Source organism: Indicator indicator, chromosome 24, assembly GCF_027791375.1.
Source record: "Indicator indicator isolate 239-I01 chromosome 24, UM_Iind_1.1, whole genome shotgun sequence".
Lineage (NCBI taxonomy): Eukaryota > Metazoa > Chordata > Aves > Piciformes > Indicatoridae > Indicator > Indicator indicator.
The window spans coordinates 15,642,567-15,655,473 of NC_072033.1; the positions used below are offsets into that span (position 1 = coordinate 15,642,567).

Below are 12,907 nucleotides of genomic sequence, written 5' to 3' on the forward strand. Positions count from 1 at the left end.
TGACTTCACCAGTGCTCAAGTACAGCAGGATGAGCCCTGCCCTGCTCCTGCTGACCACACTACTGCCAGGAAATGGGCTCTGGGTTCCAAGATGGAGCAAAACTAGAAATGGGTAGATTCAGATTTGATGTTAGGAAGAAGTTCTTCACCATGGAACAGGTTGCCCAGGGAGGTGGTGGAAGCCTCATCTCTGGAGGTGTTTAAGGCCAGGCTGGATGTGGCTCTGAGCAACCTGTTCTAGTGTGAGGTGGCCCTGCCCATGGCAGGGAGATTGGAACTGGATCATCCTTGAGGTCCCTTCCAAGCCTGACACTCCTATGATTCTAAAATGCACCAAGCCAACCCAGCTCTTCCAGACACAGTCTGGATGTTCACCAACACCTTGGTCTGTTCACCAAGACCCCTTCTGCCAGCCAGGGCTTGCTCCCACCAGCAGGAGACAGGCATCAGATTAAGAATGTTTATTTAGTTCAGGTACACAATAGCTGCATACAATATCAAAACCTGCTTTTTTCTTTAGGGAGCAGGATGCCCAGATGTGGAGCAAGGCCATGGAGACCAGAGGGCACTGCCTGCCCATCTGTTCCTCAGCCACCTGCCTCAGGTAGAGACAAAACTACTCCCAGGAATGAAAAAAAAAACAAAAACAAGGAACCAAGAACAGGCACCAAGACTGAGCAGTGACATAAAAACTCTTCCCTCTGTGCCTGCTGAGGGAATGGAGAGGGATGGGATCCCTCCTTGCTGTTATGAGCAGGGGGCTGCTGCTGCTCTGTCAGCAGCGGAATCGGTCGGAGAAGTTGGGAGACTTGGGCGTGGTGAGAGGCTGCTCACTGGGCTTCACCTCCAGGCTGCGGTACCTGCGGATGGGGTTTGCTTTGTGGACCTGTTTGAGACACAGAAAAAAGGGCAAAACACAGAATCATCAGCAAGGGTTGGAAGGGACCCTCCAAGGTCATCATCTCTGACCCTACTGCGGTCAGTAGGGACACCTCCATCTAGGCTCAGGCTGCCCAGGGCCGCAGCAAGGCTGCTTGGGAACGATTCCAGGTCTCAACCACATCTCTGGGCAGCCTGTTCCAGTGTTCCACCATCTTCACTCTGCAGAGCTTCCTCCTGGTGTCCCATCCAAACCTCCCTTGCCCCTGGTCCTATCCCCACAGCCCCTTCTGAACAGTCCCTCCCCAGCCTGCCTGTAGGTCCCCTTCAGATACTGAATTGTAGCTCCAAGGTCTCCCAAGAGCCTTCTCTTTTCCAGGCTGAACAATCCCAGCTCCCTCAGCCTGTCCTTGTAGCAGAGGTGGTCCAGGCCCCTGAACATCTTTAAGGCTCTCCTCTGAACCCTCCCCATCAGGTCCATGTCCTTCCTGTGTTGAGGGCTCCAGAGCTGGACACAGCCCTGCAGGCAAGGTCTCAGCAGAGCAGAGGGGCAGGATCCCCTCCCTCCATCTGCTGCCATTGGCCTTCTGGGCTGTAAGAGCTCACTGCTGGCTCATGTTCAGCTTCTCATCCACCAGCAACTCCCAAATCCTTTTCCACAGGGCTGCTCTCAAGCTCATCATCTCCCAGCCTGGACTGATAATGAGGATTATTCCAACCCAGGTGCAGGACCTTGCACTTTGCCTTATTGAACCTCAGGAGGTTCTCCTAAGCCCCCTAAAATGAAACAAATGGCTGCAGTGATACTGAAGCTGAAAACCTGCAGGTGGTGGGCTGAAGGCTGGTGTGTGCCTACGAGACCACCACACTGCCTGGGGAGTGGGGGTGAGCTCCAGGAACACACTTGGTGCACTTTGGGGTTGTGGATTTTACCAAAGCCATTCTGCCCCAAGCACTACCACAAGTGCAGCTCCAAAACTCAGCCACCTGCAGCAGAGCTGCCTGCTCCTTGCTTGAGAACCAGCTGGGGAGTTCACCAGGAGCCAGTTTGCAAGAAGGCAACTGGAAAGGCCAAGCCTGACCACAGCTCAGCACTGACTTCAGCTCCCGCAGGCCCTTCACACATCCCTTTGGGTTACCTTGCAGCCCTGTTCACTTACCAGTTCTTGCCTTAGCTTAGCAACCTCTTCCTTTTCACGCTCCTCTTTCCGCTGCCTGAGCCACTCCTGGCGCCTCTCCTTTGAGGCTTCGAGGTCTGCCAGGAGCTTTTCAAACTCCTGTCTCTCTTTAGCTCTTTTCTCTGTTGCCAGCTCAAAGCTTTCAGGAACTACAGAACCAGAAAGGCTCTCTAAGTTTAGAAATAGAGGAGAGAAGGTTGGTGCAGACAGTCAGGTGAAGAAGAGCAGCACTAGTGTTCAACAGAAGCCTCCCTCAGGAGGCTTCAGCTCGCAGGGGTGGTTAGTAGGTACCTCCAAAGGCTTCAGGACAAGAGAAAAACCTTCATGCCAAGGCATGAGCAGTGTTAATGCAGGTGGTGGTAGCCCCTCCTGGGTGTCCTCACAGGAGGGAGCAAGCACACAAGGGTTAGTACAATCAGCTTTGGAGTGGTTCTGCACTCCCTGGAGTTGCCTCCCCTCGGTGTAGGTACCTCCATCTCATTAGAAAGGGGAAGCAGGGAGTGAGAGTGGCTGCAGAGCTGCCAGCTGTCACTGCAGGGAGCTCTGGGCATGCTCCCTGCCCTCAGGCCCAGTTACCATACATCAATCATCTGCCTGTTGTGGCATGGCTGTTAAATACAGCTGTCATGGCAGGGCTGGAGAGGGGGGCAGTGGAGAGGAAACCCCCCTGGCTCCCTCAGGACACAAGCTGTTAGGGAATTAGTTGATTAAGCACAGGGCACTACTGGCTGTGCTGATAAAGAAGGGGCAGCAGCCAGGCTGAGCATCACCTCATGGCATCAGTTGTGAGTTCCCAGCCAAGCCAGGGCAGGAAGCACTTGGAACCCCACCTGATAACTGCTTGCTTTCCTTTTTGGGCACAAAAGGCTCCTGGTACACCACTGTGTTGGGACGAGCTTTAAAACAGGCTGCCTCCTTCTGCCTTTTCAAGTCTTCTTTAAGCTGTCAGAGAAGAGTGCAGAGAGTGTCAGGAAAGACAAAGGAGAAAAAGATCTCCTCCCACCCCAGGCTTGAAAACTGAGGGTGGGTTAGATCAAATGATTTGCATACAGAACTATGCTGAAGCCAAAAAGTTGGGGCACTTGTTGCCTGCCAGTGACTTCTGCCAAAAATAGCCTGAAGGAAGTTTCAGGTGTCCACTGCTGACCTCACATGAGAGAAGCAGAGGATTACTTTATGGCAGTAAATCCTTGGGCACAGGGATGGGCAAATGGATCCTGCTGCTGCTTAGGATCATGGAACTGGTTTGGTTGGAAGAGACCTTGAAGATCATCAAGTCCAACCCTTAACCCAGCACCTCCAGGGCTTTCAAACCCCTCCAGGGGTGGGGACTCCACCACTGCCCTGGGCAGCCTGGGCCAGGCCTTGACAACCCTCAAGGGGAAGAAATTGTTCCTTGTGGCCAACCTGGGGCAACTTAAGGCCATTTCTTCTTGTCCTATCACTTGTTCCTTGGGAGAACAGACCAATCCCCACCTAGCTCCAGCCTTCTTTCAGGGAATTGTACAAAGCCAGAAGGTCTCCCCTCAGCCTCCTTTTCTCCAGGCTCAACTCCCTCAGCTGCTCCTCCCCTTCACCACAAAGTACCTCACAGCATTCATGCACTTCTGGGTAAATTCCCTCACTTCTCATAAAGTGAGAGAAAAAAACCCCACCCACAACAACAAATCCACCAACCCTTAACCCATGGCACAAGTCTCATGCCAAGGTCAGGATAATTTAGTGCTCAAACAGGACACTCTCTGAAGTCCATCCCAACTCCACTGAGCTGCTCTAAGCCTGGCCAAACCTGTCACCCTTCCAACCCTACCTGCTGTTTCCAGCTCTGCATCTTGGCAGCTCCCCTCTCATCAACCTGCAGATTGAAGGGCTCAGGCTGAGTTGGGTTTTTCACCTTCTTTTCTGGGAGCTTGACTTGGTCAAAGTAAGGCAGAAGCAGTGCTTTGAACTTTGGCACCTGAAAGAAACAACATCAAATATTTCTTGCCCCTTTTTCCCCCCACAGCCTCGAAGCTTCAGAAGTTTAACTGCCAACAGCAAGAGGCAAGTCCTGCTATGCTTGTTGTACTTGAGGAGTGGAAATGCAAGGGAGATATTTTTGGCCTTACCTCTTCCTTCTGCAGTTGTTCTATTTTTCTCTCTTTTTGGATCTGCCTCTCTTTGTCACGGGCATCAAAAGAGAAGGGGCAAACTTCCACGTGCCTTGCCTCTGGCAGCTTGGGTTTGAAGGGCACTCCATAGTATGGCATGGGGTTAGCTTTGATCACAGGCACCACTTCTTTTTCCTGAAGGGAAAAAGGGCTGGGATGGAAGGGACCTCCAAAGGCCACCCAGTCCAACCCCCTGCAGTCAGCAGGGACATCTCCACCACAGCAGCTTGCTCACAGCCTTCTCCAGCCTCTCCTTGAACAGCTTCAGGCATGGGGCCTCAACTCCCTCCCTGGGCAACCTGTGGCAGTGTTCCAGCAGCCTCCTGCTGCACAACTTGTTCCTCACATCCAATGTCAATCTGCTCTGCTCTCATTTCAAACCCTTGCCCCTGCTCCTGTCCCTGCAGGCCTTTGCACACAGTCCCTCTGCAGCCTTCCTGCAGCCCCTGCAGGTACTGGGAGGCTGCTCTGAGGTGTGCCTGGAGCCTTCTCTTCTCCAGGCGGAACACCTCCAGCTCCCTCAGCCTGTCCTTGTAGCAGAGATGTTCCAGCCCCCTGATCATTTTTGTAGCCCTCCTCTGGACCCTCTCCACCAAGACCATGTCCTTCCTGTGCTGAGGACTGCATGCAGTGTTAGGAGCTGACATCCTCATTCACAGCACCAACCCCTCAGCATACTCGGTGCCCTTAGGTTTGAATAATTTCATTTTGTATGTGAATTTGGTCTCTAAGATGAGAAGCAGCAACTAGACTGTTAGAAGGGAATGACCAAGAGAGATGATCACTGAAGGAGCTGCCTGGCAGGAGGGAAGGAGCTACCCTAAACCAGAGAGTGGGGGGACAGCAGTTACCTTCACTTCCTCTTTGACAGGGGCCCGGGTTCTGCTTCTCAAGGTGAAGGCTGGAGACTTGGGGACTGTCACAGGAAGAGGCTTCTTCTCTGGAACACCCTGTTAGGAAGAGCCAAGGAAGAGTTAACTCAAGCCTAAGTGCCAGGCAGAAAAGCCACAGAGAAACAACCCAACACAGCACTAGATCTACTCATTGCAGCTCTTCATTAACCTGATCACTAAATACAGAATGCAGCACAGCTACAGACATTTTGAAGCCACTTGCCACCTCAATCCTAATTCCCAGGGCTGGGTATTCCTTCACTTCTCACCACAACGTCCTCCAGGATTTTTGTTGGGCAGGGCCTGGAATGGAACTCAAAGTGCTCTTCCTCCTGCTGCTTCTTACTCTCACGCCCCTGGATCCTTTTCTCTATCTCCAACTCAAAGCCAACAGGCTGGGTGAGCTCCTTCACAGGGGGTTTCTTGGGCAGGAGTGGTGCACCCTCAAAGATTTTGTGATCAAGTTCTCGTGCTTTGAATTTGTGCCTGCAGAGGAAAGGCAGAGACAAGTCAACACCATGGGCATGGCAAGATGGAGCCTCCTGCAAACAGCTTCTCAGGGCACAAAAGCTGGGGAAGGGTCTGGAGAACAGGGCTGGGGAGGAGCAGCTGAGGGAACTGAGGGTGTTCAGCCTGGAGAAAAGGAGACTGAGGGGAAACCTTCTGGCTCTCTACAGCTCCCTGAAAGAAGGCTGAAACCAGGTGGGTATTGCTCTCTTCTCCTAAGGGACAAGCAAGAAGATAAGAGGAAATGACCTCAAGTTGCCCCAGGGGAGGGTTAGGTTGGACATCAGGAACAGTTTCATGAAAAGGGTTGTCCAGGCCTGGCCCAGGCTGCCCAGGGCAATGGTGGAGTCCCCATCCCTGGAGGGGTTTCAAAGCCCTGGAGCTGTGGTGCTGGGGGCCATGGGTTGGCAGCGCCCTGGCAGCGCTGGGTTGGACTCGATCTTTAAGGTCTCCTCCAACCCAAAGCATGCTGTGATCCATGGCTCTAGGTGTGAGACCACTCTCTCTGTGAGGACTGGAGCAAGCTTTACTTACTGTTGAATTTTTTCTAGTTCCTCTGCTTCTAGCTCTGCTGCTGTCTTGCAGGTGGCAGGTCTGAAGCGCTGCTTGGTCAGCAGCAGTGGGGTCTTGGGGTTTGTAAGCCGAGCCTTGGCCACCTTCCGTGGAGCTGGGCCTGCAAGGGGAAGCCACAGAGAGCAGCAGGTCATGGCAAGGCCTGGGGCAGACACTGGCTGTCTGCTCAAGCAGTCACAGCATCATTCCTGCTCTCCTGGACACAGCCAGCAGCTCTCACCCTCATCAGATTTCCTGCTCCTCAAGTGGTAGCGTGGGGGAGTGCGTTTCTGGAAGGCTTCTACCTGCTCAGCAAGGGACATGTACTCTGGGGTGGCTTCTTCCAGTTTCCTTTTGCTTCCTTGGGACAAATTGAATGGTTTGGGGACAGTGGGTCCCTTTGGCAGTCTTGCCTGGAGACAAAAGACCAGAGTCATGGTTTAACACAGGGTGATTTGATGGCATTCCATTACGTGCATCAGATCCTGCCCTTTGTGGCAAGGAAGGCAACACTGAGGGTAAAGATCAGCTGGCTGAAGACAAACTGGGCATACTGGGAACTGTGTGAAGGGGAAATTTTACAAGGGCTTGTAGTGACAGGACAAGAGGAAATGGATTGAAGCTTGAGGAAGGCAGATTGAGACTGGAGATTAGGAAGAAATTCTTTCCAGTGAGGGTGGGGAGACACTGGAACAGGTTGCCCTGGAAGGCTGTGGATGACCCTTCCCTGGAGGTGTTCAAGGATTGGACTTGGTGATCCTGAGGGGCTTCTCCAACCTGAATGTTTCTGTGATTCAGGAAGAGAGTCACAGAATGCCCTGGGTTGGAAGGGATCTCTCTCTGGAGGTCATCTGCTCCAACTCCCCTGCAGCAGGCAGGGACATCTCTCCAGTGAGGCACTGGAACAGGCTGCCCAGGGAGGATGTGGATGCCTTGAGCAACCTGGACTGGAGGGAGGTGTCCCTGCCCATGGCAGAGGGGTTAGAACTGGATGATCTTTAAGGTCCCTTCCAACCCAACCCATTCTATAAATAAAAAGGTCCCTTTAGAGACTCATGACCACACAGTGAGCTAACAGCCACGAGTGCAGGACACATCACTCCCACGCAGCCCCTCTGTGTGTGCTCCCAGCAGCACTGGGTGACAGAAGCAGAGAGAAGGGGACAGCAGGAGGCAGGCACTCTGGCTCTCACCGGGGAAGGAGGATGTTTCCTCAGCACTGCTGCAAAATCCACTTCCTTGTACTGGTTCCCAGGCTGGCTCTCCCCATGCTGCTTAATTCTGTCCTCCGTGCGGAAGTGGAAATCAAGTGGTTTTGTTACTTGACCACCAGATCTCTTCAGGGGTTGTCCTAAAGAGAAAGAGCAGGTAAGGTCTGGAAGCTGGCAGGGTCTAGACCTGCTGGAGTGGGTCCAGAGGAGGCCATGAAGATGATCAAGAGGGCTAGGGCATCTCTTCTGTGAGAACAAGCTGGGAGAGTTTGGGCTGTTCAGCATGGAGAAGGCTTCAGAGAGACCTTAGAGAAGCCTCCCAGTACCTGAAGGGAAGCTACAGGAAGTGGCTGTTCAGAAGGGTCTGTGGGGACAGGACAAGGGACAGTGGTTTGAAACTGGAGCAGGGCAGGTTCTTCACAGTGAGGGTGGCGCAATACTGGAACAGGTTGCCCAGGGATGTGGCTGAAACCCCATCCCTGGAGACATTCAAGATCAGACTTGATGTGGCCCTGAGCAGCCTGATCTGGAGGGGGGTTGGACAAGATGACCTTTGAGGGTCCCTCCCAACTTGATGCAATCTGTGAAGCCTTCTGGAATAAGGATTTGAGACAAAAAAAACCCATGACATTTCTCATCACTTCAATAGTTTTTGGAGAGCTAATCCATGAGGGCTTCCAAAACATGACAAAACCCAACCAGTTCCCAGGCAGTTTAGGAGCTGATCTACCTTAAAAGCCACCTAAACCCCAATGCTACTTAATCTGGAGTGTTTGGTTTCAAAGGACCAGTTCTGTGCAGCACCCTCCAGTGGAGTCCAGCCCAGGTTCAAGCTGCAGTTCAGCCAGACCCCACCTGCTCCAGCAATTGCTGCCTTCAGAGATTCCTCATTCTTCTTCCGCAGCTCCATCACCTCCCGTTGCAGCTGCTGCATCTTCTCCAGCTCCTGCTCCTCTGTGCTCTTTGGCTTCTCAGAGAGATTGGTCCTCCTGCAGAAGCACAGGAAACACTGAGCTGTGTTTTCCTGCTTCCCTCTTAGCAGGTTAGTGCAAAGGAACAGGCTGATCTCTGGTGCTGCTGCAGAAGGAGCACTCCTCAGTGGCACACAGTCCTCACAAAAGATCTGCTTGGGCTTTGTCAAGAAAGCCTGCAGCTAACAGCAGCCTGCTGGGTGAGCCCAGCTGCTGTGGGCATGCTTCATCCACCAACAAAGCAAATGCCTTCCTCAAGTGAAAAGATCCTGGATGAAAGGGCAGAGTGTACTCTCTGATGGTACAGCACTGGGAGGAGAGGCTGACACACAACAGGCTGTGCTGCCTTTCACAAGCCCTGGACAGGCTGGAGAGCAGGGGCAGAGGAACCTCGTCAAGTTCTACCAAGGCAAGTGTAGGGCATCAGTACAGACAAGGGTTTGACCTGCTGGGAAGCAGCTCCAAGGAGAAGGACCTGAGAGTACTATTGGAGCTGTCCATGAACCAGCAATGTATCCCTATGGCCAAGAAGGCCAAGGGTCTCCTGGGAGGCAAGAAGGGCAAGGGAGGTTCCCTTCCCTATCTATTCTGCCCTAGTGAGAACACATCTGGAGTCCTGGGTCCAGTTCTGAGCTCCCCAGTTTACAAGAGACAGGGAACTGCTGGAGAGAATCCAGCAGAGGCTCCAAAGCTGCTGAGGGGCCTGGAGCAGCTCTGTGAGAAGCAAAGGCTGAGAGCCCTGGGGCTGAGAGCCTGGAGAAGAGCAGCCCCAGAGGGGATCTGAGCAATGCTCAGCAAGAGCTAAAGGAGCTGTGGGGCAGCAAAATGTTGGGGTCAGACTCTTGTCAGTGGTGCCAAGGGGCAATGGGCACAAACTGGAAGCCAGGAGGTTCCATGAAGAGAAACTTGTTTGGTGTGAGGGTGCAGAGCCCTGGAGCAGGCTGCCCAGAGAGGTTGTGGAGTCTCCTTCTCTGGAGAGCTTCCAACCCCCCTGGCCATTGTGCTGCTGGGCAAGCTGCTGTGGGTGCCCTGCTGGAGCAGGGGGTTGGACTGGATGAGCTCCAGAAGTCTCTTCCAGCCCCTCCATGCTGGGATTCTATGAAAAGCAAAAGCTTTCCTTTGCAAAGGTTCAGCTGGCAAAGTATATTTCATCCTGATATTGTTGTCAGGATCCTTGTGTTTACTAAATGTGATACCAGCCCATGCCAAGATGAGGCTGAAAACTCTCCAGGCAGGGCTGTCACCTAAAGCAAGTGTGATTAGCAGAGACAAGTCACAAGAAAGCCACATACTTCAGCATCCTTGGTGTGGAGGGCATGGTCAGCTTGCTCTTCCCCCTCCCTGGTGAGAGCTCAGCATTCTGCAGGGGCTCTTTCTTCATGGAGCCTTCTGTCAGCTTCTCTCTGCTGCTAGAACTGAGGTGAGGACTTGTTAGGACAAAGCACTGTACTTCACTGTGCTCCCACCCTGGAGATATTCAAGGTGAGGCTTGACAGGGCTCTGGGCAACGTGATCTAGTGGAGGATGTCCCTGCTGACTGCAGGGGGGCTTGGATTTGACCACCTTTGGAGGTCCCTTCCAACCCAGAACATTCAATGATTAAGTGACAGATGCCCCCCAGCTCTCACCACCATGCACACCATCCCAACACCTGGTGGGTTCTAATGGACACCAGACTGTCCTTACCTCACCATAGGTAGAAATGGTCTAGATCTCCCTGGCACCCTGAGGCTGCAGAAGGGAAGGTGAATTACTGAGGGTCTGGGGCTTTTCTGGAGGAGGGAGGCTGTGGTGTGGTTCATGGCAGTATTTGAAAGCTCACACTTCAATTTCCTGACCTCCAGCTTATCACCATGGGATATCTTAGTGGTTAAGCTAATTTGAGAGATATTTTAGCTGCTCTCATAGCTCCTGTCTGCCTGCTTGATGGCTTCTTGATGGACACATTAAACCAATTTTAAAGCTAGCTGACAGCCACAGCGCATGGAAGAAGCAGCTTAGGAGACCCAAGCTTATCCCATTCATCTTTCTCCCTCCAAACAGAGCCTTTCCTTCAGGTCTTGCAGCCACTTCTTGTTTATGAAAGCAGGGTGGGGAATCAGGTTTCAGTCACCACCCCCTAACCTTCCTGTGAGAACCTTCTCAGCCATCTGGAAATTCTTTCCAAAGAACCAGCTGTATCCCCCTTCCCAGCCCCAAGCAGGAGGAGTGGGATGACGTACATCCTCATTTTTTTGGGGGGTGGGACATCTTCCTTATTAGCCAAGGCATCAGCACTCCTCTCCACGGCCACTCTGCCTGGCTGCTTGCGTTGTGATTTCCTCTGCTTTGCAGCCTGCCTTCTGCCTGCTCTGGAGTAGGAGAGAGAGAGGGGAGGTTAGCTCTGAGAGCACACATCACCTGTGCACCCCTCTAAGCCCCACACTGATTGTGTGCTTAGCACAGCAGTGCCAATGCAGCAGGGGTTGTTTGACCTCAGCCACCCACAACCCTCCTTGGTGCAGGAGGGCACAGAGCCCTCTACATTTAAGTCGAGAACCATTTCTGCTCCACTTGGGCAGATATAAACAAAGAAACTTTATCAGCCATCCCAGTTTCAGATATCCTCACATTCCAGAAGCTCCTACTGCTACTAAGTCTCATTTGACAAGTATGTGAGACACTGCATTACATTTCCACCCCTAGAGACCATCCCTTCAGCTTAGCAAGCAGATCAGCTGTCCCCATACACCAGAGAACATCAGAGCCACAGGATGACCCAAGAACAGCAGATCCTGAGGAAAAGAACCTGTTTAGTTATCCTGTCATCAATCTTCAGGCAAACTGAGCACAAGTATTTCACCTCTGAGGGGCCTCTGCAGGAGCAGCAGCAGCTCTCCAGCTCGTCAGGGATCCAACAATGTTGGGAGGAACTGTGCTGGACTGCACACCCTTTGCCTGGCCATCATCTTCACCATGGCTTTCACCTGAGAACAGTGACAAACATCAGATGTATGCACACACATCCCAGAATCTCAGCATGGCTGGGGTTGAAAGGGAGCTCTGGAGCTCATCCAGTCCAACCCTCTCCTAAAGCAGGGCACCCACAGCAGCTTGCCCAGCAGCACAATGCCCAGGGGGGTTTGGAAGCTCTCCAGAGAAGGAGACTCCACAACCTCTCTGGACAGCCTACTCCAGGGCTCTGCACCCTCACACCAAACAAGTTACTCCTCATGGAACCTCCTGGCTTCCACTTTGTGCCCAGTGCCCCTTGGCACCACTGACAAGAGTCTAGCCCCAGCCACTTGCTCCCCCAGCCTTTAGCTCTTGCTGAGCATTGCTCAGATCCCCTCTGGGGCTGCTCTTCTGCAGGCTCTCAGCCCCAGGGCTCTCAGCCTTTGCTCCTCACAGAGCTGCTCCAGGCCCCTCAGCAGCTTTGGAGCCTCCCCTGGACTCTCTCCAGCAGTTCCCTGCCTCTCATGAACTGGGGAGCCCAGAACTAGACCCAGGACTCCAGATGTGTCCTCACTAGGGCAGAGTAGATGGGGAGGAGAACCTCCCTTGTCCTGCTGGCCACACTCTTCTTCATGCCCCCCAGGAGACTCTTGGCCTTCTTGGTCACAAGGGCACACTGCTGGCTCGTAGGCAACTTGCTGCCCACACTGTACAGAGAGATGAACACTAAAGTGGAACCACATGAGATGAGACCTTGCTAAACAAGGCCATGTGAAGATGGTTCCACCAAAGCCAGAGTGGAGCTGTTTTGCTTTTCCAGTGAAAAGCAGGGTAAGATTTGTTGTCTCCACCCCATGACAGCCCAACTTACCTTTTATTTCTTGTGATGGGCAAGAGGACAGAAGATCAGGCTTTGTAAGAGCAGGGCTGCTCAGTGAGACCTTGGCCAGATTTTCACCAGGAGGAACATTCTCCAGATTGGCTTTTTGGTCTGGGAGGAAAGAGAGACTTTCACTATCCCCACTAGATTAGGGCTTGTTAACACCACCTCAGGATCTCATTATGATGTTAACAAAGTCATCTTTCAAGTTACAGATCACAATCAAAGCTGAAACACAGAACCAAACCAACTCAACCCCCACCACAATGAAGGATGCAGTTAACACCACCACTAATGCACTGGCACAGACCAAAAGGAGGACCAGGCCAAGCCCTCAGCCAAGGAGAAGACAAATGGAGGAGCTGGGAGCAACTCACCAAACCAGGAGTCTGGGTTCTGTACATCATCATCACTCAGAGTGGCAAAGTTGATGCAAGGGTTTGGGACATCAAAGGAGTAGCGAGATTCAGGGCGAGACATCTTCACCCCTGTGCCGGCCCCACGCCTCCTCCTCCTCCTCCTGCACACCTGCAGGCAAGCAGCATTGGCACACCAACCCACCAGCCAAACCACCCTCCACCTCCCCTCCTCTGCAGGGTCTCTAAGGACAGTGTTCAGTTTTGGGCTCCTCACTCCAAGAAGGACGTTGAGGGCTGGAGGAGCTCTGGAGTGGGGCAATGAAGCTGGGGAAGGGTGTGGAGAACAGGGCTGGGGAAGAGCAGCTGAGGGAGCTGGGGGTGTTCAGCCTGGAG

General features: G+C 52.9%; 1 protein-coding gene across 1 annotated transcript; it reads right to left on the reverse strand.

Annotated features, from left to right (window-relative positions):
- Positions 1-573: 573 nt before the first annotated feature.
- TPX2 (TPX2 microtubule nucleation factor) lies at positions 574-12,635 on the reverse strand. Its single transcript, XM_054391818.1, has 17 exons — positions 12,533-12,635; positions 12,147-12,266; positions 11,184-11,307; positions 10,564-10,692; positions 10,028-10,072; positions 9,634-9,756; positions 8,226-8,359; positions 7,353-7,510; positions 6,401-6,572; positions 6,142-6,280; positions 5,370-5,586; positions 5,059-5,157; positions 4,166-4,342; positions 3,868-4,014; positions 2,888-2,999; positions 2,040-2,227; positions 574-886 (listed from the first exon to the last, which is right to left on the reverse strand). The coding sequence occupies exons 1-17, from the start codon at positions 12,633-12,635 to the stop codon at positions 776-778; spliced, it is 2,298 nt and encodes a 765-aa protein (XP_054247793.1). The 3' UTR covers positions 574-775.
- Between the last annotated feature and the right edge of the window lie 272 nt (positions 12,636-12,907).

Coding starts and splice junctions, on each gene's coding strand:
- TPX2 (XM_054391818.1), bottom strand. CDS start 12,635: ATGTCTCGCCCTGAATCTCGCTACTCCTTTGATGTCCCAAACCCTTGC. Junction 8,360..9,633: donor TCCACACCAAGGATGCTGAA/GTATGTGGCTTT, acceptor GTGCTTCTGCAG/GAGGACCAATCTCTCTGAGA. Junction 7,511..8,225: donor GGCAGCAATTGCTGGAGCAG/GTGGGGTCTGGC, acceptor CTTTCTCTTTAG/GACAACCCCTGAAGAGATCT.